The following is a 25338-nucleotide window of genomic DNA, read 5'->3' on the forward strand; positions in this document are numbered from 1 at the left end:
TGCGTTCCTCAGGCTGCTCACAGTAATACGCTCTGGGAAATGACTGCTCAGTGTGATCTGGCCCTTATGCTGTAACGTTGTTGTCGTAGGTGGAGGCATGTGGTGGTGGCTGGTGATGTAACTCACTCCGGGAAGGGAAGGAGATCACACGAGCTATAACACGTCTATAATTAAGCACAATGCATAGCTTTAAAACAAAAAACACTTTTAAATGCCGTTCTCGGCCGCAACTGAATTATTTTTCTCCTTTGGCAAAGTCATTAAAGGGGAAGGCAGGGGGGTGGAGGGGGAAACGTGTGTGCATCAATCCACTCGGTATGTTTGAAACCTTTTTTTATTATTTTTTGATGAATGAAAATTAAAGTCTGAGAATGGGTAGAAAGTCCCGGTGAGAATGGCTGAATTTCTCCAGGCTGTAGGCAGCCTCTTATTAATAGCACCTGACACTGCTATTCCCACTGGCTTGTGGATAAAGAACCCCAATTCTGATGTGTTTTTCAAAAGGTGGGGGAGGAGGAATCAACCCATAGTAATTATTACTTTACAAGTTGCGTACTTATCGACTTTCTGAATGATGATGAATGGAAATGTGCTTTATTTATTAAAAAACAGAAAATGCCTTTTAACTTCAGAACTGGACATATTTTTCCTGTTCTTGCTACCCCGTAACTGTTTTTAGCTGCCGTTAAGTCATGTGCTTGCATGAAAGTAGCTCCATCTCTGTTTTGTCTGCAGTTATAGTAGGCTCAAATCAAGGCCCTCGAGCTTCTTGATGGCACATTCCACCCGATCTGCCTCTGTCTCGCTGCCTTAGGAGCAGTGTCCTGTGGCTGCCTGTATGATCTCAACCTGCTGTGGCTTGGCTGTATCTCAAATGGCTTCCTCATTTCGGTCTAATTAATCTTCCATTAGTAACGCAGCCCAAAAGATACAGCTACAGATTTCAGTAGTCCCATATAGAAAGATCTAAGATTTAGAGCAATGCTACCAAAAACCCCCATGTCATCTTTTAGGATTGTGTAATAGAACAGTTTTATCCTTCTTCTGTAACTTCCAGGCCAGCTGTGGTAGGAGGCAGGATTTACTGCTGCTCTTCTCTGGCAGGCAGGGTTGTTCCCCTGACCTTCTGCTCCAGCAGACATTCGAACCTGGATATAAATCTGGGGCTATTGCTTCTCCCAGTCATCTTGGTGATCTCACTGCTGCCTTGTGCTCGCTGTTGCATATCTGTCTGTCTGCCTGCCTGCCTCTCCTCTTGTGCTCGGTTCCCAGTTTTTCTGGGGTCGTAGGGCTGTGTCCTTGCTTATCTGCAGCTTGCAGGGTGCTAGAGAGGCACGTGAAGAGGGAGGGTTATACGTTCATAGTGCGGGCAGCATATCTGCTGTGCAACCTGATGTGGCCTAAACAAAACTTGCTGGATCTGGGAACAGGATCAAGGGGTAACTGGCTGAGGCTGGGTTACAGTGGACTGTAGAAATGGTGCAGGAAACTCCAGGAGATGTTGCAGGAGCTGCTGAGGCTTGGGTATCATCTATGTCCTTTAAGTTAATTATTATTTCCTACAAGGGAAATAATTTTAAAAGAGGAGATGTAAGGTTCTGAATTGCTCAGCTGCTCATGGTCAACGATTTCCCACCCCGCTTCCTTTGGCGCAGTTGGTGGCCATCCTTCTCTGCTCTGGAAGTGCTGGAGTTGTGCTGCCCTGGCTGCCAGCTCTCAAAAACCTGTGAAGATTGCTGATGGCGTTGCTCAGTGATCTTGAGATCAGATGGGATGATCTGATGACCGCAGCAGTGGTTCAAGTGTGCTGGAATGGTCAGGCAGGAGCCGTAAGTGACGGCTCTTACAACTATTCACATACGGGAGTTTCTTTCACACCTTGATGCAGTAGCGCAGAGTAAATCTAAACTGTCATAATCTATAAGCGTGAGTCCTCATGTACGACCTCTTTAGCTGACTGCAAAAGCTGCTTCCAGAACAATAACTCGGGTAATAAGGAGTCTCTAGGTTCAGCTTAGTAATTGCTCGTAATGACTCCCAGCGAGTGATTGCAGCCTCCGTAACCCTCCGAGCCGTCCCCACCTTCTGCAGTGCCTGTGGAACCCCACCTGCGTCACGAGCAATCTCATCCCTTGTAGAAAAGCGGAGCGCAGTGGTGTTGGTGGGGAGAAAAGGTACAAATCTGGGGAGGGGGGCGTGCGGGGAGATGGAGCGCCGCGTGGTTTTTTGTCATGGAGTCGGGCACAGCGTGTGGGAGATGGCACTGGGGCAAGGAGCGGGCAAAGGGGACTGGGCTGGTTGGCTGAGCAGGTATGGGCACAGAGCTGAATGTCATTTTAGAAACCTTGATCAAAACAGCTCAAACTCAGAGACTGTTAAGACCGGGATGAAGGCTCAGATCAATAGGCTTTGAATGAATTCCTATAAAAAGGAAGAATTTGGTTTTGACTTTGTAGGCACACTGCAGGAGAATCTAATCCATTGTCCCCAAAGGAGTCGTTCCAGCCCTCTTCTCATCAAGATACACAGGGTTTTTAAAACCTGCCAGGTTTTAGTGGGGTTGGAAAAGACAAAAAGGTGGGGAGCGGCAGAAATTAAACCACAAATGTTCACAATAAAATGGTGATAGAAGTAGAGGTGGACAGGGAAGAAGAGAGCATCTGAATTTAGTCTCAGGAGACCAGTAACTTCTCAGGGCATTTTTGGCTGTTCTCAAGGCCTGTGTGCCGCAAAGACCTGTGCAGGCTGAAGTCAATCTAGCGTTGGGGTTGTGGTGTGTTTTGGTGTCAAGCCCTGTGATTCCCACCCAGGAAAATGCTCGGGTATCTGCCTTTCGAAGTAAGAGTCACCTGAGCCCAAAAGCTAGGCACAGACGTGAGCTTTCTGATGGCGACCGCGTGCCCAGATGTTTTGCTGGAGCAAGGCCGGCGTGCCTTGCCTCTTGTTGAATCCAGCTTCTGCAAGCTTATCTTCTGCAAACAAATAAGTTTTCCACCTTGAAGCTGAGCTCTGTGTGTATGTGTGTGTGTGTATGAGAAGCTTACTCTTTTTTTAATTGTGATACTCTATTTTTCTGTGGCGCTGCTCAGCTCTAGCTCCCAAATCCCCTTACAAAGGCAGGCATGACCTTGTCAGCGTATGCATATGTTGCTGTGTGCTCTGGGAAGGAGTTGAAGGCACCTCCTCTCCACGTGGCTGGTAAGGAGTCTCTAGAAGCAACCTTTGAATCCATGTTGGGACTTCCAGGGAAGTGTATGGCTTACTGGTGCTTTTGAAGCTCATTTGGGTAGATCCATGCAGTACCGAAGCAAGAAGACCTAGTAGGGAATACTTCCCGTTTTATAGAAGGGGAAACAGTGGGAAGAAGAGACAGTGAGTTATTTCAGGATAAGTGAACAGGGCAGTTGCAGCGCTAAAAATGGATTTCTGGAGTCCCAATTCAATAGACCAAGCTATCACGCTGTGTGTGTTATCTTTTACAAGCTCACTAGCAGGCACAAACATGTACCCACCCACACAGTTTTAATCTCAGTTGCTGTGTCAGACATTGCTGATGGGTGAACCCTGAAAACTCCATGAGGCAATTTTAGAGGCACTGCCAAAATTTCCCTGGCTGATAGTCTAAGAACGTCCGCCCCTTGGGTCTACCAAACTGCGCTGGGAACCCTTGGAGAAGCATCTGTTATTTCTAGCAGCGGATTTCCTTGGGAAGTGGATTCCCCCGCAGACTGTTGAGCTGTGATTTTTGTCCCTTCCGGTTCCATACGGAGCCAGAAGTGGGAATGTAACCATGAAACTCATGCCTCTTCCCCGTGAGCGTGCCAGAATCCGGGTCGCGTTTTGATGGGGCATCTAGAGCAGCATCTAGAGCATGCAGGTGAGGCTAGATTCTCTTTGTACTTGCCCAAACCTGCCTTCTTGGCAGGTGGATCAGGTACTGCCAGACCCAAATCATGTCTGAATGCACTGACAATGCTTTGATTTTTTTTTTTTTTTTTTATTTCTTGTTTTCCTTGGACCTCTTGGACACTTACAAAGTCCAAACACTGGGAATTCCAAAACTGAAAGAAGTTTGCTAGCTATATTTCATGAAATCTTGTCTGTAGTGGTTTTTGTTTGTTTTAGTGGGAGGATGGGCTGTTTCAGGGCTTGCAGTGGTACCCAGTGATCTCAGTTCAATGTCCTATCAACCATCGGCTGCCTTTGTGATCCTGGACAAATTGTTTGGTCTCTTTGGGTCTCAGTTTTCCCTTGCGTGAAGTGAGGATGGATGAATGTACCGAGGGGTTGTGAGGAGGAGCAGTGTGTGAAGTTGCTCTGAGAAGGGCTCCTTGTATCTGTTGCCTTCTGACTCTTGCTGGTGGCGAGTACCGGGTTTTTTTTGGACACGGCTGTTTAGAGAGGGCTGCTTAGACTCCTCTCTAAGCCCCGGCAAATCTGCTGTGGGATAGCATGCTACTTGACAGCCGTTACTGCTGAGCTTTGATACTCTTATTTACACATGACAGAAATGAATTGTAGACACAGTGGATGACTAAACAGATTAGTTACCACATCGTTAATTACCTTCATCCCAGCACTGTTCTGGACGATGCTCTGAGGCAGAACAGTGACCTGACGATACCAGTGCTGTGTTGCCTGTCCCGAGCTGTCAGTGGGAGAATTATTAGAATAGCTCGAACTGGTAAATCACTGGCAACTGCTTTTGTTTAATGTGAGAGGGAGTGTCTCTATAGAAGAAAGTTGCCTCGCATAACCCATTTGGTTTTTGTTTACACTGAACTATTGGAGTGACTTCCATATGTCCTGTCCCACTGTGGAGGGGAATAGAAGTGGCTGAGCTGGCTGTGCCACAGGACAAAAATCCCTCTGAAATTCAGTGGAGGATGTTGTTAAAAGATGTTATCTTCTCATTTTACTGAATATTACTCTTTTCTGTGAGCACTGGCTGAAAACTAAGGGTGCAGAATGTTAACAGCAGCATCTTCTAGTGAGCAGAGCACTGCCTTGATGAGGGCTGGGCTCTGTTTCAGGGTCCTTTCCTGGCTTTGTTAATCTGTGCGGAGCAAGGCTTGTCTTGGTTTGGATGACAGGAGCATAGTATTTGAGGACAAGGATTTTATCTGGAGCCTCGATGATTTCCTTTAGAGTGCTGCTGTAGCTCAAATAAATGACAAAGTCCAGCTAGGCAGAGGATCAGGGTGCGAGTTTAGTGGGGTTGGAGGGAGGAAAACACATTCCAAATGCAGCTGGAAAAATGGTGCTCCAGGTTTCCAGGCTCCGGGTTATTCCTGGCCAGAGTTAATGATGATATGTAAGTCTTGCAGAACACTCTTCTTCCTGAGACCTCAAAGCCCTTCACTGAAGGAGGTCTGCAACATTATTCTCACTTCGTACAGATGGTAAAATTAATGCATTAAGAGAGAAAGTAGTTTAGCCAAGCAGCAGAACTGGGGATGAATCTTGGTGTCCTGAAACAGTGTCATGCTTTGCCTCATAGGAGCCATTGCCTTTTCCAGCTCTTGGACATTGCTGGTACTTTGATTAGTAAAGTCAAGCCGTGCTGTTTTGGAAGGTCAGCAAGCTTATACATCGTGTTCCTGCATACTTGCTTGCTTGTTGGCTGGCTTCTGTGAGACCCCATAAAGCGCCCTTAACCCTATCTCCCAGCATCTGCTGTGTGCTTACAATGACAAAGTCAAACACAAGTTCATCATCATCATCATCTTCCTTCTGCTGAGCAGCTGCTGTGAATACCATGCCAGTGCTTTAACTCTCATAAATAGCTCAAAAAGCCTGGGCAGAGGTGTCACAAATTTTTTTAGGGCTCTTTTTTTGGAGAATGTAAGAGCTTCTGCAGCATTCTGAAAAGCCCTGGGAAAGAGTGAGCCCTGTGGCTGTTTCGGGAGACGGCCCTGTGCTCCCTGCAGGGTCACATCCCTGCGTGCGGTGCTGTCTGGTCCCATTCTTTGCTAGGAAGTGACTGCAGGTACACAGGCATCTCTCTTCTTATTTCTGGCTCTGAGGTAATCTGGGATATACTCCTCAGGTTAGCATGGTCAAACCACGTTTGAAGGGTTGAATTATTACCAGTGAGGGAGTCCAACACACTGGCTGCTCCTGAAATGCAGCTGTGTTCCTTTTTCTCCCTCTCCCTGTTCACTCTCCTAGGGCGCAGAGCAGCTTCGTGTCCCTCTGCCTTTTCTTTGTTTGCTGCCCTGTGGCTCTCAGCTATTAGCAGTTGAAGCCTGTTTCTCGCAGCTTGTGTGTGGTTTTTTTCCCCCCTCTGTCTTTTTTTCTCTTTTTTTTCTTTTTTTTCGCCCCACCTACATGGATCCTGGTAAGCCATTTCTCACCAACCCAGATATCTGCCAAGCGTGTACCTGGCGCTCGCTCTCTGGCTGCAGCTAGTGCTGTGCCACCCTCACTCAGGCACACGTGTTAACTGTGGGCATTTTTCTCATCCTCCAGGCTGCATGTGGTCCCCTCGGTCCTCTCCTCCGCTGCGTGCTGTGCAGCTTGGCCGTGGGCATCTCGCTTGGTATGATTTGAGCCGCGGTTTCTCAACTTTATATAAGACCGCTGCTGCCACCCTGGTGCCGGGGGAGTGTGCTGGGCCATGAGGCAGCCGGGTACCTGACAAGGAGGGGTGGGTCAACACCAGTGGGAGCGGGACCCTGCAGAAAGCCACAAAAATCGGGGGAGCTCCAGGAGCACGTGCCACCCCGCCTGGCAGAGCCCCCCTCTCCGGGAGCAGCCCCTCCTGGTCTCTTCCTTGGCTCCCCCCCGTTGCCTGGTGCAATTCAAAGGTGTTGGCCTGGCTCCCTCAGCATCTTCCTCGCCCCGGGGAAGAGTTGCGTCTCTCGGCTGCGCAGGCAGTCTGCCACCGCCGCGGAGAGCCCAGGCTGTGTAGGTGGCTGCCTCGGAGCGTGGAGCCAGCGGCGTGTGGGAGAGAGCGGGCTCCGCATCCCTCCTTTGCACTCCCGGCTCCCTGTGCTCGCGCCGGCGAGCTCGCCCTCGGAGATGCTAACGTGCAGCGCACAGATGGCCCGAACAGTTTGGGGAGCAGACTCTCTTGCATTTGTGTAAAGGCAAATAGGCTTTGAAGTGACTAAACTGCTACAGCGGGAGTGACAGGGGAATGCAAATTTGTTCGGGATTTGTGCTTGGGCTCGGTTCCTTCAGTTGCAGCTACAGGCTGTGGCACGCGCGAGGAAGCCCTCGGCACGTTTGCGCTTCCCTGGTGGCATCCTGAGCTGCCTCTGACTGCGGTGGCTGCTGCGGCTTCGTGCGGAGCTGTGCCACGAAGTCACAGTTTGTCCAGCGTCTGCCGATAGTTATTCGGGAGGGGATATTGCCTCTCTTTTGGGAAACTTCTTGTTCAGTAAGGAGTTTATCAGTTTCCACTGGGGTGGAAAGAGCTATTTCTGCCCTGTGGAAAATCCCTGCCGTTTATTTTGTGAGCTAAAGGTCAACTTGGCCATTTAGATAAAATATAAAACCTTCCCTTCTCTGCTGTAAACCTACATTTGCTGGACCACTTTTTGGTATGTCAGCGTGCCTGCAGGAGGGAGTAATGGATCGGGGAGACTCTGGTGCTCTTTAGGTTTCTTGCTGACTTGGAGGCTTTACACACACGCCTGCCGTACACGCAGAGATTGCTGCTGCCGACCACGAGCTGATTAAATGCGACGCATCGAAGTTAAAGAGAGCTTGAGATTACCACTGCAGCTGTGATCGGCTGGCAGGATGTGGCACAGCCCAAAATTCTAGTCAGGGTAAAATCAAATTAAAGTTTCCCAGCATGATATTTTAGGAGGGGAGGAAAAAAAAAATTAAAAAAAAAAAAGAGATGGAAAAAGAAAAACCCAAAACAAAAAAGCCCCCCACAGAGTTCATCTGGTGGATGGAGTTACATTAAGCGAATGGAAATTAAAGGCTTTTCATAGAGATCTTCAGTATAATTTGATGGAAGACTTTAATTATTTCAAAGTGCCTAAGAAAAGGAGCTTGGAAAGATTTCGAGGGGGGTGAGCTCTCATAAAAAGATCTCTCTTCACAAGCATTTTGAGCTGTTGTTGGGCTGAAAGGCTGCTGTCAGCTCCGAAAGAGGGATTTGAAAATCCTGTGCCCCCCATCCTCCCCAGAGACCCATTCCTGCATGAGTGGCAGTCAGTCTCGTAAGAGAGGGCCAGGGAGCTGCGAGGAGGCGGGTGAAGGAAGAGCAGAGTCTTCAGCGCTGCCAGGCAGCTCTCTTTATCAGCCTTCACAAGGCACGTAGGATGAAGAGGGCTCCTGGCCGTTAACGTGAGGATGGCAGCCTGTGGTTGATTTGGATCTCTCTTGGCATTTTGGAAAGTAGAGCCAGAAAGAGAATCTTCTCCCTGGCACCCAGGGGAGATGGTCCATTGAAGTCGTAATGCTAAAGTTGTCACTCATCCAGCTCTTGCTTGGACAGCCCAGGAGTTAATGGCTCTTTGTCTAGTCTCCAGGTTGACATAAATTCAAGTATCTGGAGACCATCCACTCTTTCCCTGTGACTTGGATGCTCTTCTCTCCTCTCCAGCGCCTGCTCATTTTTAGGCAGAAATGTGACCTTTTCCAGCTCTGAATACTCAGCGTTTCCAGCTCCTCCTCTCCCCCGACACGCCGTTCTGCATTTCTCCTTTACCTCCATAGGTGCCTCTGCGGGAGGGTGGCCCGATGGCGTTGCAGGAAGGTGTGGGCAGTGGGGGGGCAGGGCTGTGCCCCCAGCCGTGGGTCTCGCAGCTGAGCCCTGCCTGCGTGCATGGCTGCTCCCTGCTGAACTGGAGGAGGGTGGTCAAGCCTGGCAGAGTTTACAGCGAGGAATGGTTTTGGCTGAACAAAGGGGCCAAGGTTAAAATGCCCCAAAAGACAGAGATTTCACATTGCTGCCCAGAGCTGCTCTCACTCCTGCAAATATGTACCACTCTCGCGGGCTGGGGGGGGAACAGCAGTCAGAGGCGGCAGGTTTCAATGGAACTGGGAGTCTTGCCTGATTCTACAGCCCAAGGGTTGTGTAGCACCAGGTATTTCCCATTAAACTTCAGGATGCCTTTCCTTGCTATGTCTGCTCTCGCCACCCCTTCCGATGGTGCAAGCGGTCCTGATGCTGATTTGGCTGTGTGAGGGCTGCGTGTGCCCTGCCAGAGACCCGCCGTGTCCCCTCAGGCGAGCCAGCCCGTACGCCGGGTAACAGCACCGCTCTCCTCTGTAGAGGTGCTCTGAGGATAAATGCAGCCAAGGAGGTTTATAGCGAAGGAGTGGGAAAAAACATAACCAGCTTCGATAAACGAGTGAGACGGGGAGAGCAGTGGGATCCTTTCCCAGGGAATGCGTTATATAGCAGCGGAGGGCAGGTGCTCCTTTCTCCTGCCTGTGGGGATGGGGTTTTGGCAGATCACTGGCACAGAGGCAGCACTGGTGTAGCTATGGGGATGGGAGAAGTGGGACGCTGGGTTGCAGGTAGGAGCCAGGGCAGAAAGGACAGGCGGGCATCTCCCTGGCTGCACCAGGCAGAGCAGGCGGGTGAGCTGCCCCGTCCGCAGCAGCCTGCCCTGAGCCATCTGCAGAGTTTGGGGAGCCATTGAGCTTGCACAGCTCAGGGGTGGAACAGTCCCGAAGAGGGAGCCGTTGGGATAAACATCCACACCAGCTGTCTAAAGAAATGGACGCCGTTTTTAGGAGGCTTGAGTGACTGCAGAGTCCTACAGCCCGCTTGCGAAGGAGGGAGGGAAAAAGAATTTCAGAGAGAAGCCTGGTCTGAAGGGGTGTTGCATTTGTTCAGCCCTTCGTGAGCAGCGCCCTGGGAGTGCTGTCAGTGGGGTCCCGTACGGTGGCATGTCTGAGGCTGTTCAGGGGCCAGAGTTACCCCAGCCCTTCAGTAATAGGAAGTTATGCACTGTTTATTGCCGGGAATGTGGGGGGTTTGGTTTGGTTTGGTTTTTCTCTCCTTGGCTTGTCAAAGGTTTTCTGTACTGATCATTCTTTGCTGCGTTTCCTCTCTAAAGCAGCTCTTGAAGGAAAAAGGGTTTGTGCTGTGCACTTGGCCGGGCTCCTGCATGGTGCTGCTGCAGGAGTTTGGGCTGTGTGGTTACCCATGTCTGCCTTGTTGTGTCAGTATCTGACCCACTTCCTCCCCCATCGCATCTCCTGTGCTCTCCAGGTGCTTGTCCCGACATGCGCTTGTGTCACTGGGTGAAATCAGAGTCCCTTGTGAACCCCGTGGGCCCCCACAGACGACGTCCACGTCAGTGGCTGAAATCCAGGTGTGAAAGAGCCTTTGCCAGATGCGCATCATCTCAGCAGAAGAGCTGCTTTGGCAGAATAGCTGTGTGAGGGCAGAGGGTGGAGTGGTGGATGCAGACAGCTTCCGAAGCGGCACGTCTTCAGGCAGGGACTATTCTTATAGCAGGAAGCAACTGAGGTGGTGGCAGATGGTTTTATTTTTAATTTAAGGGTCTATTTGCACGCACCAGGCTGTCCTTGTTCTGTTAATAACGGCATCTGCACACTGGGTCACTGTCTCACTGCACTCTTTGAGGATTTGTTGCTTCAGCAACAGCATTTGTTGGGGGTGGCAGAGAGAAAATGACCCCCTGATGTTAGTGATTTAACTTCTGGCAAAGCAGGCTGAGAGGTGGAGGGGCTCTGTGGGGGGGGTGGGGAGCTCAGGCTGGAGGTCTGACGAGTGACCCCCTTCCTTCACCTTCAAAATGCTCAGGGTTACCCGTCCCTCTGGGTGTTTGTCCCTCTCCCTCCAGCAGTATCTAAGCTACTTTTGTGAAGGAGTAATGTGGAGTTTAGCATTAATAGCTTTTCTTTCGGGGGCAGGAGAAGATGCAGAGGCTGCCAGGCTGCCATTTGACGGCAGTTAGCAACAATCAGCTGGGCTGATGGCTACTGGGCAGCTGGAATAGCTGGAAGCCTGCTGGGCTCAAAACTGGTTCAAAATGAGTTGTGCTGAATCACAACCACTCAAAACTTCCTCTGCTTGGAGTGTATCCCAGCTGAAGTGAATCCCAGAGGGTGGGGGGAGAAACCCAAGTGGCTGCTGAGAGCTGGGAGTTGAGGCAGCCTGGCATACGGTTTGTGCCTCGTGGCTGAGTTCAGGAAGCTCTAATTGATGATTTTCCCTGTATTTGGAGCATGTGTAATGTCTTTCCCTTGTGGATTCCTTGGTGCCTAATGGGAGTTGAGCCAAACTTGCAGTCCTTCCCTCTGTGGAAAAATCTTTCTCTCCTCTACTAGACTATTATTTCATCAAACTCATAGAAAGGGTTAGTTTTGTGAGTCTGCATCCCCCTGAAGTTTGCTTGGAAACTGGCAATCATATTCCAGGTTGATTATGGATTCAATGGATATTGAAAAGACAGCTGTGTAAACCTCGCTTTCTTTGGTATTGCGACCGAACCAGAAGCACCTGGACCAGAAGGAACAATTTCAGGGTGTCAGGTGCCCGAGTCCTGTTGGCTCGTGTGGCCAGACAGGCTGTGAATTTGGGCTTAAAGATAACAGCTGCATTAGAATATGGTGCTGGATTTAGGATGGATTATAGGTCAAGATGCAAACATTAAAGTTCAGCTAAGGCTGGTTAATGAGGACAATTTATGCTTATAGCTGCAAGAGAATGATGTGAGCAGGGTTTTCAGAGTGCTCAGCATGGGCATAACTTAGTCCCTTTGTACTTTCCTCATTTAACTGGAATTGATGTTAAGCCAGTGATGAAAACAATGGAAAAGCCATCTCTGGAAAGCGTTGTTCCTTGCTCGGTTTGGAAATTGGTTATCACTGATGAGGACGAGTGCTCTGGGAGCAGTTTTGAGAACGCTGCGAAGTCAGGAGCATAGGCAGCCTGATTATAGCTAACTTGGAGCAGCACAAAGGCAAGGTGGTCAGGATGAATTTGTTCTGTGAAAAAATTTAGTTTTCACACTAAGTCAATGACCTTCACCTTTGTGGGCCTGTCTGTTATGCTTTGTTAACGGAGCCAAGCGATCTTTGCCTGCTGCACATTGAACCCCTGGATAAAGTCTGGAGCTGTGGGGTCATTCTTTGGCTGGTATCACGCTGCAGATAAGAAGGGAATTATTGTGCTCAGGTAAGAATGGAGTAAAAGCCCCTTAAGTGGCTGTGAGATTTATCCCGTGCTCAACTCTTCACAGTGATGGCAAAATGCAGGCTCCATCTGACTCAATGGCGAAATTCTTTGCTGTGTGCAATTTTACTCAGGCCTTTCCTAAGGCTGGTTTTCATGGCAATTTGGGATGCGAGTCCCATCAGCACTTTGAAAGGTGTCTGCTGGCTTTAGTGTAGAAGAGCTTAGATCTCTTGCAGGAGTGACTCTGTCTGGGCAAGGTCTCCGCAGGTGAGAGGGCTGACGGCATTTGGCTTGCTAAAGGGAGAAACGGTAAATAACTTGGGCAAAGCCATATGTGAAGTCTAGAGCTGTCCTGGAACTGTGTACTTTATGGCTGTGTCTGAAGCAGAGCGGCCAGATATTTGAGAAACAAAGGATAAGCCAGACGTAGAGCAGTTATCCTGAGACTTATGAAACTTGAGTGGTGCTTTGTTCAAAAGCACTATTTGTATCATCAGGCAAGCTGCTCTGTGCCTGTATTCCCCGTTACGCAAAAGACTCTCCAAGCCTTAGAATAAATACATTAAAGGCCATGAGACGGAGAAGAGGATGGTGAGAAGCTGAGCGATGCCAGAGCCAAGCCTGTGGAGAGAAGTCATGTCTTTTACTGAATTTTCTGTGCTGTCATGAGGGGAAAAGCTGAGCAGCTTTTTGCCAAGGATATGTGTGTGAAGATTTCTCTGGTCTTTCGCCCAGTAATGTATCGACAAGCCTAACAAGAAATTTTCTTTTGTCAGCAAACATTGCCTCTCTTCTGTCCTTTCGCCATCACTGCTCCTCCTGCCGAGCCGGGAAGGTGAGGGCTCATTTCCCTGTGAGCTCTTTTTAAAAATCTCTGTTGGATTAAAAGAAAAGCCTGGTCCCTCAGGCTCAGATCCTCTGCAGTGACCCAGTGAGGGAGGTTAGCAAATTCTGCCGGCCCCCCAGCACTGTACGCTTGCGCTTGCCTGGGCGGTATTTCTCATGTGGCCGGGGCTCCCCGGCTCTGCTGCTGCTTGGTGTGGGGTTTGGCACGTTGCTGCAACAGGCTGGGGGAAGATGCCAGAGCTGCCTGTCCTCCTCCATCCCTCTGGGACTCAGATGTTTCATCTTGGTAACACGGTAGCACTGCACCTCTGGTTGGATGCATTTTGGTGTTAAACTATTAATCAAACACACAGGTTTCTGGTTTGAATTTTTTATGTCTTTTTTTTTTTTTTTTTTTTTTTTTTTTTTGGTCACTTTATGCTACAAGCAGGGTTAAAAGCTTCTGTCATGCAAATTGGTGGCTTTTAAATGCAACATCACTTACCAGTTTGGACTTTGGTTCTGCTTTCCTGTGGAAGACTATTTATTGCTACAAGCCACTCCACTACCTTAGCAGCTCCCTTTTGCATCTGTTCATGGTGTGCAGTTCTGCTGCTGTGTGTATGTATATCTCCTAACTCCTGTGTTTTCCTTGGGTACCTTAAGTTTTGGAGGTTTCTTTGCTGTCTTGTGCAGATTCTTCTCCTCTACTCCTCCTCTGTCTGCTCTCATGCCTATCACCCCTATGCTTTCTTGGGCATATTCTTAGCTTGGCATCAGTTCTCTTTCCCACCTCCTTTCAAGTGCATATGCTTAACATCTTCCAAAGGCACACCCAAAAATGCTTGATCCATTAAAATATAAAAAATAGGTCATACAAACATCATCTTCAGCCATTCACAGATTACCTCCTCCTAGCCTCAAGGTACAGGCTTTTTGAGCTTGTATGTATCAAAACGTTCTTCGGGTGATAGATGGCAGATTAATCTATTTATTTCACTTACAGTGTTGGCGGCTATAAAAAGGAGCAAACCTAGCTTTTTGGCCATAAACCACTTCTTGCAGGTTGATTTGGTAGAGGCTTCTTTGTTTTCCTTTCTTTTCCCCCTTGAATCTGCCAGAGACTGTAAGTGAAATAAATAGATTAATCTTCTTTCTGTAGCCCAGAGATCAGGTTGATGCATTTAAGAGCTTTTTCTCCCCCTAGACTTCTGATATGTTCACAGATCCGATTCATATTTTAGAACTTCCCTCATGTGTAAAAAGGCTCGGTGGTAGCAGTAATTCTTCACTAACAGCAAATAGGGGTTAGTGCTGGTTGCACTTCTTTTCTTCTGAGCAAGCTGAAAATTTTCCATCAAAGCATTTTTGATAAAAGGAAATGTCGTGGGAAAATATCGGTCTTGGGGGAGGGGGGGAAACCACCCAAAACCCGAAGATCTCCTTCAAAAAAAAAGTTGGTATTTTGAAAGACCGTGTGTCTTCAAGAAGGTTCAGTTGTTGCGAGCCAAACGGCTGAAAGCAGATTTCCAGAAGTGTATGTACTTATCAAAACAGAACTGTGAAAAAGTGTGGTAGAACTGGAGAAATCATCGGTTTTGAGGGGCGGAAAATGGTTTTCTGAGCAGCTCAGTTTTCTGCGGTGAGAGAGCGTACGCTGAGTGTAAGGAGGTCTCATGGAAAGGTTTTCTTAATGCAGTTCGTTCTGAACACAGTCCTTGGCACGTTATATATAAAGCTGGGGTCCTGGTGATTGGTTTTTTCTTCCAGTGTGTGCACTCGCAGCACGGCTTAGTGAGAAGTCAAGCAATTTGAAGAACTGAAGGTTTAATGCCATCCAGGAACTAACACTGCCCGGGGAAAAATAACAGTATTGCTACAATTGCGTGGTGCGTATGTGTCCTCTCCCGGCACAGCACCAGGGAAATGTAGCTGCCTGGCTTGCCCTGCTCCTGCCGGGCTGCCTGGTGGTCTCTGGCCGTTTGCTAGACGAAGCCTGTGTCTCCGGCTGCCCCCGTAAGGGTGAGTGTTTGACCTTGGTAGAGCTGGGCAGAGGCTGGCGTGCCTCAAACCGCGAGGGCACTCGGTGGCACAGTGGGAAGTGGCACCAGGGTTGCTTTTGCACTTGCTCTGACTCTTCGGTCTGATTTTGCTCTTGGTTCTTCTCACCCCCATACCCCCAGCCCACAAGAAAGCAGTGCTTGGGCTGAGCTTGTGTCCTGCCTCCTGCTTTGAAGGAACGGTTTGACTTGGGGCTCCTCCAGTGACAGGAACTTCTTTGCTTTGTGTTTCCACGTTTGCTGTAGGACAGTGGTGTTTGGCTGGGGCTGCTGAGGGGTATTTTCTGCAGAAGAGCTGACGTTCCTGATTTCATACAGTGGCTTGTCTCTGGTTCACATGTTTGTGTTGGCTTTGTTCTTTGTTGGAACAAAACTGAAATTTCAAACCTCCATTTTCCTCCATTTTCCTCCATTTCTTAATGTAAAACAATTGTTGGTTTAAAGGCTTTTTCTTCTTCCTGGTTAAGCTTTTTATGAATCCAAGGCTCTGACTGTTTTGTATTTATTCAGGGTCCCACAGGTCTCTCTTCAAGAAGAGACACGTTGAGCAACAGATTCTGCTTGCCTAGGAGTTTCCCCATGCCACCTCATCTGGAGAGATCCGTTTGTATTTCCCCTTCTGAAAATACTGGCTTGTACCTGGCCGCGTGCTGTATGCAGTGCGCGCCAGCCACGCTCTCCCGCACCAGAGGTGGTTTAAGGGAAGCGATGACCTGCAGGATGGATAGGAGTCTTCTGCTGAGTAAATGTAGCATCGTGTTTGATACGGGAGCCCTGGCCTCTTTATGTGGGAGAAATGGCTGGTGCAAGGCTGTGCACAGAGGGTTTTGTGAGTGCCAGGTATGGGCAGGCAAACAAAGCTTGTCTTCCTCCTTTTTTAGATGATTTGGAATCAAACCTGTCCAGAAACTTGTATCGAAGGTAAAAAGCCCTAAACCTTATAATTACCGTAACCAGTGTGCTTAAAATGATTAAAAGATTGAGGTGATGTCATGCCATGCAGCTCTTAGACCAGAGGAGCGGTGCCGGTGCAGACCAGGCTCCCCTGTTCAATGGCAGCTCACTGTCCTCAGCTGGAGGAAAACCTGCCTTTCCCTTTCCACCTACAGGCACTCCCCTTCCCAGGGCTTGTCGTGATTTTTCCTTTAAGATAGCAGCTTAAAGCCAATTAAGAGTGTCTGAAGTGGGTAGAGCAGCCATAGCTGTGTGAGACCGCAGTGCTTTTAACTGCTATTGTTTGTTAATAAAAATAAATTGTGGGCACCAGGGAGAGAGAAAATCCCACATGGTCTTAGTTTTCTCTTTTCATTATTTTTTCCCGGTGAATTGTCACAGCCAGGGAGGCTTTTGGCAGATGATCTCCGGAGGGTCATGCTGGCGCGGTTTGGAAGGGTACCGATCCTGTAACCCCCTTGCATGTGTGTCCCCCATCGCCCTGGCTCGGCCACTCTGTGCGTGGTGTAAATCATTGCTTACAAGCTTCGGTGCCGGGCTGTGAGCTGGAGGGGGCTGAGGCACAGGCAAAGCTGCCCTTTTGCTGCCTCTGCTCCTGGCAGAGGGATGGGGCGGCCGAAGGCAGCATCCTCCTTGCCATACCGTGACACTGGCCAGAGCTCGTCCATCTCAGCCCCCCGCTGCAGGAGCTCAGGGGGCTCCGTGAAGGAGGTGAGGCAGGGTTACACTGCACATCCCAGCCAAACGGTCCTGGCGCTTTCATATATTGGGGCGTTTTGCTTGTGGTGCTGCGTGCATCCATCATGTTATGCACCTTGATGTCTATTTTCTCAGCAGCTGTAGGGCTTTCTTTGTTCTGCAGTGCCTGAAGGCTTCGCTGTGCCTCACCGTGCCCTGTGAAGCAGGGCAGAAAGACAGGGGACAGCAGCACGAAAACTGGATCCTTCTATGTGCCTGAAGGGGTTTGCCAGGGTGGTTGTACTGGCAAACTTTCCTAGTAGAGAACCAGCTTAAAACCCTTCACAGAATAAAATAAGCTGCCCCAACAAATGAGTTTTAATGCTACCAAGTCGATATCTGTAATGCGACTTTTGTAAGCCTGACTGAGGGGGCGGGTGGGGTTTTCACATAGTAATTCACTCCCCTGTGCCAATAAAGCTTTCAAGTATTGACCAGCCCTGGGGGGCCTGATGGGTCCTGTGACAAGGCTGCGGAGAAGCGGATAATTGAAGGAAGACATCCTGTGACTCAGCCTGGAACTGGAACTGCCGAAGTCTCCTTGTGTTCACAGGTCTGTGGTTGATAATGCCAGGGAAAATGTAACTTAGAGATAGCTGAGCCTATATGCAGCTTGTATGATGAATTAGGATGGGTACATGCCACTTTTATCTGTAAGCAATGATAGGAAAAGTTGATCGGGCTTTGCTAATGCTGGGGAGGATTGAGAAGGGTGAGATGAGAGAACACAGGATTGTGGAGAGAAAGTTAAAGAAAATAATCCACAGGAATGAGAAATGTCAGGAATACATTCATCCTTCTGCTTCACTGCCTCCAGAATTCTTTTCTCCTTGAAGTTTCTTGCTGCTTTTTCTGGAAGTCACGAAGGGCGGAGGAAAAAAAGAAAAAGAGAGACATAAAAGAACACAGCTAGGCGAAATAAAGAAAATCCATTTTATCTATCAGCTGGGCAGGTGTCTACCACTAGTAACACCTTCCCTTGAACTTCACGTGCTCTGGTGCCAGCTGAGTGACCCTCGTGGAGCTGTGCCATCGCTGTGGTGTGGTGGACCGTTGGAGGTCCTTTTATCCCCTGGACACCTGGGGAGGAGAGATACCACTGGTCTGTCTCTCACCTCGGATGGGCTCATCCCTGGCAAGCCACAGCGCACGTACCGCGAGAACAGCACGGGGAGAGGAGGGGCGTGGTGGCTGAAAGTAAAGCAAGCTCTTTAATGCTGATGAAATCTAAAAGGAGACATAGGTTTTTATAGGAACATAGAAATTGCTAGACTGGAACAGAGCTGTGCTTCATATTGTTAAGTATCCTTTTTTAGTGCTAGCTGTTTCCAGAAGCAGCGTAAGGAGGCTTGCCCCAAGGGGTGATTCTTCTAACCCTCGAACACAGGGAGTTAGACGGTGCCTTGCAGCGGGAAGGGTTTACATACCATCCAAAATCTTATGCCATCCAAAATCTCATTTTCTTTCCTTTTTTTCTTAAACTTTACTACTGTAATTCTTGCTATTCATTCTCTTCATAAATGTCTGATCCTTCTCTCAATCTTACTGAGGTTTTGACTGCAACAATACCTAGTGGTAATGATTTACCCATGCTAATTATGCATTTTGCAGAGGAAAACATATTGTTCGTAGCTTTAAATGGAGTGATTTTTCAGTTTAATTGAACTTACATCTTTGTATCCCTGGGGCAGGCTTGCAATTTAGTTCCTCCCCTCCCCCTGAGACGCACAGGCGCTTTCTCAAGCCCAGCAACAGTCACTTGTTGAAATGTTTTTCAGGTTCTTTCCCTCTTGTCAGTTCCGTTTAAATGTGAGCATCTCTGCAGATGAAGCTTTGCAAAAGGAAATGGCTATCTTTGCTTGTCGAAAGAATGAAAAAGGCTCTGTTAAGTTGTTTGTTGATATTTCCTGACAGTTTTTCAGAATTCCTTGCTGCTCTGCAGCTGTTAAATTTGTTGTCTCAGCTGTGAGGATTACTCTAGCTTTGCTTGAGCTGCATTTTCTCACCATTCATCAAGCTTCTGGTGATGCACAGAAAGATCCATCAACACCAAAGCCACCTCCAAACTAGCATTTGGGTAAAAGTCTGCCTCCCGATTGCCTGGATAAGATTGAAGTTGCTGCCAATTTTTAAAGGGTGTTTGTGGTTTCTCAATGAGCTTGCAGACGATGGCGTAGGGGTTTTGCAGGAGAAGTAAGCGGAGGTCACATCAGGATAAAGCACACGCTGGGATTTTTGAACGCCTGGTCCTGGCGCTGCCTTCCAGGATGGTGGAGTGAAATGCCAGTGCAGCTGGAGATGCTGTGCCGTCTTGTTGGGATGCAGCCCTCTGCAGCTTGTGAGGCCAGATGTGGCAAGACAGATGTGGCAGGGCAGGTGGCAAACAGATTTTGCAGGGTAGCGGCAGCTTTGGAAGTGTGACCAGGAATAGCAATGCACCTGGAGTTCGTGAGTGTCCTTGGCAGGCTGGGCAGAGGGAAGAAGAGGGAAAGAAGAGAGGTGGCTGGTGTTCCAGGGATATCTTCACTATTGGTGTGGCAGGTTCAGGGAAGTTTTACTCTGTGATTTAACATTTTGTTCTGCCGTTTGGATGTACCGTCTAGGAATTTTTCTGCAAAAGTCTCAAAATATCAGGAAGATGTGATAGCAACGAAGAAGAGTACCATCTCACACAGTCATTAAAAATGTATAAGCAGTTTCAGAAGCAAGTTGCTTCCTCTCAGAAGCAAATTGTCCCTAATTCTGCTTGGTATTTAGAGACTTTTATCTCCAGACAGAACTCAAAACTATTCAGTATGGTCTGGATTTATTTTATTCTCTTGAATTTTCAGAGCTAAATATGAAAAAGGGCTTAACATAAAAACAGTTACATACTTATGCTGTGCAGAGAGAAGCCAGCATGATCCACCAGCTATTCAGCAATTCACGTAGCACCCTGAAGGACCTATGAAATTCCTATCTAGCCAGCCCATTCCTTTTGGGGGTAGCAGATTGCTTTATAAACAGCTTTCAATCAACCAGACTCGCTTGCTATCATAGCATGCTGCCAGTACAATAAAGAGCAGCCATTAATGCAAGAGCTGTAAATGTACAGGCTGACATGTTCTTGGTGGAAACTTTAGTACAGTAAGTTGGTTTGATTTATTTCCCGCAAACCGTGGTGAGGGTGAGTCTGGGGTAAGTCATCTTCACATGCACAAGAATTAGTGCAGCAAGATGCTAAATGTCCTTGTCCTCTGTTTTCTTAAGGCTTTCTGCTTTGTGTTGCATGAAAGAAGAATGTGACCTTCCTTCCCTCTCTGCATGGAATTTCGGGCTGCGCTGGAGTCGATACCCTAGTCGTACCTATGATTTATTGCTGCACCTGGGCAGAAAGCATGTTTTATGGCTTCTCATGGGGAGATGAGACAGACAGGTGCACCTCGCAGCTGTAAGGAAGGGAAAGCTGTTGGGAAGATGGCTAGCTCAGCAGGGCAGAAATTACTTTACGATGAAGGGGTTTGAACTGTGTTTACTACCCTTCCATGCCTGAATTCAGAGAGTAGGAGGCAGGAGGAACTTGGGGACTGGGGAGATGAAGACAGACATGAGGCATGAAATACCTCTGAAAGTAGAAACCTTGACATTAGGCTAAGAAGAAAAATCCTCTCTCTCTTCCTTCCTTCTCATCCTAAGTCTTGATTTCCAGTGTCTGTTCCCACTGCTTGGTGGCACAGGTGTGATGGTGGGGAAGCATCCTTGTGTTGCGCTCCCTGAGCATTTTGCAAGCACCTTCATCAAGCAGATGGTTGATGGTATGGGTTATAGGGGCTGGGGTAGTTCTGCTGTTTGGCAAACCCCAAGGTGTATTTCTATTGCTGACAGCTGTTCCTTGGGTTTGTGCTCAAAAATCAAAGTACTGGGGAGCTGTTCTTAGCAGTGGGTAATGCGTTAGGTGAAGGCAGCATCCCTCTGTGCTCCATGTTCTAGGTAATTACAACCCTGCCGCTCACGTAGCAGAGCACAGCGGGTGCCCTGTATTTATTATTTAGCTTTCCTATTAACTCTAAGCTGGTGATGCAAAGGCAGCTGCTTCTCTGGGAATCTTGTAATTCGCCTCTTCAAACCAGACTGCAAACAGGAGAGGTGGCCTTCACATCTGTCCCTCAGAGCTGAAAGTCACGCGGCCCTTTCCTGGACCTCGGCTGTTCGTGGTTTGTCCGGAGTGGTTACCCTTGCGCACTTTGTCTTTGCAGAGTCTAAAATGACACCCCCCCATTTCAGCATGATGATTCCATAGTGGTTTGGCAGAGTACGATGGGGACGTTAGCTCCAGCATCCTCCTCGTGGCAGTCAGGCACTTCGCTGCTTTGGCCGGGGGCGGTGGGTTACCTGCCTTACCTTGCCCGAGTCCAGAGGCGCGGCTGGGCTGCTGCCCTGCTTCTCCAGCGCATCCCTTTTAGACGCAGATACAGAACGTTTGCCGCAGGTGGGATCGTTGTATTTATCTGCACAAAGACATGATCTTGAAACTCCCTGCTAGATGGTGTTAGACAGATGTGGCCAAGGTCACGGAGAGGTGTGTGCTGCTGCAGGCGGCGGCTGTGGGGAGCGTAGCCGGACACTGTCGTCTCGCACTGTCCCTACCAGAGGAACCAGCACAGTGCTGCGGCAGGGAAGCCAGCACTGACATCCTCTCAGGCCTGGCGCTTTTTGCATCTCTGACCTCTGCGTGAGCTTGCTGTTATTGCTTCTCTGGTGTGAGAACCGCTGACAAACCTGAGTGCTTGCCCCACCTTTCCCGGGGACCGAGCCAGGTGAGGCGGGGGCGCAGGCACCCTGCTAGGGATGGTGCTGCGCTGCAAAGCGCCGGAGGTTTCTGCTGGTTTCTGGTACAAACACCTTTTGATGAGTTGCTGAGGAGGTGACATGTCAGTGGCTGGCAGACTGCGGCGGGGCTGTGGTGGGGAGACAGCAGTGTCGAGCAACTGCCAGTTTTCTCAGTCTCAGGATGCCTTGGACACCTTGACATTATCAAGATGCTTTGGAGCTTTTCTCCGCCTCTCTCCCTTCGATGGCTCTAGGACTGTCTTCTAGACTGCCTTGGCCAGGCAGGAGGCGGCAGTGGAGGAGAGAGAAGACAAAACACATCTGAGGTCCTAATCAGATGCTCTGCTAGTTGAGCTGTAGGTGGTTAATTGCCGCTGGCTGGCCAGGGCAGCTCCGGGTGTATTTTGTGCTGAAAGCATGCCTAGGATGGCGGGGCAAGAAGTAAGACCTAAAGGAGGAAGAGGAGACCCTGGAGCGGCTTTGGAGCTGACCCTGAGCATGGTGCAGACCTCCAGCTCCTCTTGAGGACCCACCGGCGGCTCCTCGGGGGGCTGGGAGGGGATGCGTGCGTGCCTGTGTGCCACTCGTGCTGCGAGCGCCGGATCCACAGCCTGGGCTGTAATACCAGTGTGAGTAAATTTGACGTGATCCTGCTGTTTTGTCAATAACTTGGAAAGTTTTGAAATAACTGCTTCAAAGTGCTCAAATGATATGTTGCTCCACAATCTGTCTCTGCTGCTGCCAGTGCTTCTAAGTGACCAATTTACCATGCGCTTAACCCCTTTAGGGCTTTTCCTTCCTAGGCGTTACTCTAACTTCCACTAAAAAAAAAAGAGAAAATTGCCCTAGCCCTCCCTCAGAGGTGGCTAATGATTTCCAGGTGGTTTTTTGGTGGCAGCTGCTTTTTAAAAATGTGTTGAGCACACAACTTCTGAAAGCAGGATGCTTTTCAACCGTCCAACTGGCATTTGAGCTTGAGGCCCCTCAGTTTTCTCAGTCGGAGAGAACTGGGCTCAGGAGGCAGCGCTGCCGGTGGGGGCTTCTGCAGGGAGACGAGATCCAGAGGGCGACCAAGCCCCAGGCAGTGGGGATGCGCAGCGACTCCCTGCGCGGCCCCGGCATTGCCATCGCTTCTATGGCCACGTCTCAATATTTCTCCTGCATCCCTTCCCCGTCTGTAAAAAGGGGATAGCCCCTCTGTGGCCTGCTGAGGTGAGATGGAGGAGGTCTACATATAATCTAAAAATAGATTAATTGAAAAACTGCAAGTAAAAAGCTACGTCTTTCTCAAACAAAACTCCTGGTAACTTCAAAGGCAAATTAAAGATTTTGCCTGTGTCAGGACTTCAGTATTTGTCCCAAGAATTAGACAAATGGAATAGTGTGAGAATGTGTGCCAGAAAACCAGAGAAGGGAGAGATAAGGTAACAGATGAAATACTCAAAGTCAGCATTTAAGGATGTTGCTGTCTGTGGAGATAATTTTATCAACTCGAGGGACAACCATTTCTCCTATAAAGTAAAAACTGCATTCTGCATAGCTGCTTAAAATGGTGTTTGTTAAAAATTTGTGTAACTGTGCTGTGGGAGTCTGCTGTGGGACAACCAGTGCCGGTATCTGTGCTAATGGTAGGTTTGTGGATTCTCCACGTACTGCTCTACCTTTTGATGGTGTTTTGACGTTAAAAGATAGACCTCTGTGTGTCGGCGTGGGATTACCGTGTAAGAGGAGAAAAAAAAAAAAAAAGGTTCTGCTCTTGGTCTTGTCCGGAATCCTCTTGTGCCCGAAAGGGAGGGAAGGAGGTGGTGATGGTCATTGGGGCAGGAGCAGTACAAAGAACTGGTTTCTAGTTTGGTGGCCAAAGTGACTCTCTGTCTCAGATTCCCATCCCTCAAATTATGTTTTGGTATGAAAATGTTTTTTCCTATCCTAAAGCCACAAATCAGTATTATATTTCAAGTTGCAGGCTGCTTTGACTTAAAAAAAATAAGAAAAAAAAATAGGAGGGGGGGAGGGGAGAAATTAAAGATGTGATTCAGTATTGATTTCCACTTGTTTTTGTGGGAATGCTAAAAATGCCAAGATGAAATATTTGGACTTTTCCTTGTGTTTCTTTCCCATTTTTTTTTTTTTTTTAGAAGCTCTTTGCCCAGTTTGACTCCAATTCCTGAATAATTCATAGTCTGTAAATAGCTTCCTCCTCCTCCTTTGGTAAATAGACTCTTTGTTCCAAGTGCTTGGCAAGCCCCAAGCAGTGTCATCCCGCTGAGTCGCTGGTTGGAGAGCAGAGGTGCTCACGGTGCCATGTGTTCCCTCCGCAGAGTTATGTCATGCCCAGACCACCAAAGGGCTCCATGAGGATTTATAGAAGATGCCCCGTGTCTTGGCGCCTCTGGTGCTCCTTCTGCTGTGGCTGATGAAGATTGCTGCCAGCCCCCATTCCCTGAGGATTGGTGAGTACAAAGCTTGCTCTGACCTGTGTTTGACCATCGTTTCGCTCACTGTTTGGCTCACTCTGTGCAGAAATGCTCGGACGAAGGACACGGAGCCTTGCCTGCGGTAGCTGCGCTCCCTGCGGTGCGGTGTCTTCCCATGCCGGGGTGCTGAGGCCTTGCTGGGCCATGGTGTCCCACCTGCCTTTTGGAAGTGTTTGCTCCTTCATCTTGTAAATGAAATACGGTTTGTGGTGACTGTACATATTTGCATTGATTTTCATGCCAGTGATGTTACCTGATGGGAATCCCTGTCTGTATAAATTTGAAGTGGAAGGCACTCCGCAAAGAGGCACCGAGGAACGGAGCTTGCCCTCCGCGCCCTGCCCGCCTTGATGCTCCCCTGAGCTCCACACAGAAGGAAATAGTTTTCTGTCACAAATTTGCTCGTTCCCACATTGATGAGCAAGGAGCATTTGAGCCTAAACTGAACCTACTTAAGCACTGCCACAAGAACATGAATAACTCAAAAATGCTCCATTTTTAGGAAAGTCCTGTGCATTCAGTCCCCTTTGGGCTTTATTAAAAAGTGTTTGGGAAGAGGCACCATCATCTTAGCTTGCTGCCTGCGCGGATTAGGGAAAAGACATGCATCCAGAAACCTTGTAATGAAACTTGCTTCATAGTGTTGACACTTCACTCTGTTGTTTAGAAAGGAAACTGCTTTTCCTGACTGTTCTCTCTGGAGCTACTAGCTGGTTTTATTAACTATTTGTTGCAGATAAGCAGCTCATCTATTCCTGTCCCCATTTGCAACTTTCACAAGTGACACTTAAGTAAAATTACTTCTCCCCTCTGCTAGCAGAGCATGGAGCAGCTCAGATATATAGCAAGGGAGGGTCTGTGCTGGCAGGAGCCTGGGAAGGGTGGCTGGGTGTTTTATATCCCCAGCAGCTGTGATTCATGTGGAGCACTCGTGCTGCATAGTCTCAGCTCCGCAGACTGCATTTCATGTTGATCGGCAGATGCTCCACTTGAGCCCGCAGATGGGGTTGGGGATGTGTGATACGTTATCAGGATGCTGATGGTGAAGGATCCTTTCTTATACCTCGTACCCCAGCCATCTCCTTCTGTGGGGGACGTACTGTGGGTGCTTGGGAGTGAGAGAGGAAGGGCAGCTCCCCTGGCAGCACGTGTAACAGCACTGGGCTGCAAACCAGTCCGGGAGCTGGTGTGGTTGCCCACCTCCACAGCACAACCCAGAGTGGGACGGGAAGGTGTTTGAGAGAGGTGGGACGGTGCTTTTATGCTCCTGGCCGAGGACTGGGAATGAAAATGTGTGCTGCACCGCACCAAGGGCAGCTGCCAGGGGGGATTAGCTGATGCCTTCCAGGTCTCA

At 48.8% G+C, this 25338-nt stretch overlaps 1 protein-coding gene across 3 annotated transcripts in view; it reads left to right on the top strand.

Annotated features, from left to right (window-relative positions):
• Nucleotides 1-25338, top strand: part of GRIK4 (glutamate ionotropic receptor kainate type subunit 4) — a 217996-nt gene that overhangs the window by 47481 nt on the left and 145177 nt on the right. Inside the window, exon 2 of one of the 3 annotated variants that reach the window (XM_080366403.1) lies at nucleotides 21682-23960. In XM_080366403.1, the coding sequence (XP_080222529.1) occupies nucleotides 23879-23960 (82 nt within the window). In that variant the 5' untranslated portion in view covers nucleotides 21682-23878. Of the gene's footprint in view, nucleotides 1-89; nucleotides 23961-25338 lie in introns of all 3 variants that reach the window. The other 2 variants (XM_080366404.1, XM_080366402.1) reach the window with 2 other exon arrangements.

Source organism: Falco punctatus (assembly GCF_963210335.1).
Source record: "Falco punctatus genome assembly, chromosome: 16".
NCBI lineage: Eukaryota > Metazoa > Chordata > Aves > Falconiformes > Falconidae > Falco > Falco punctatus.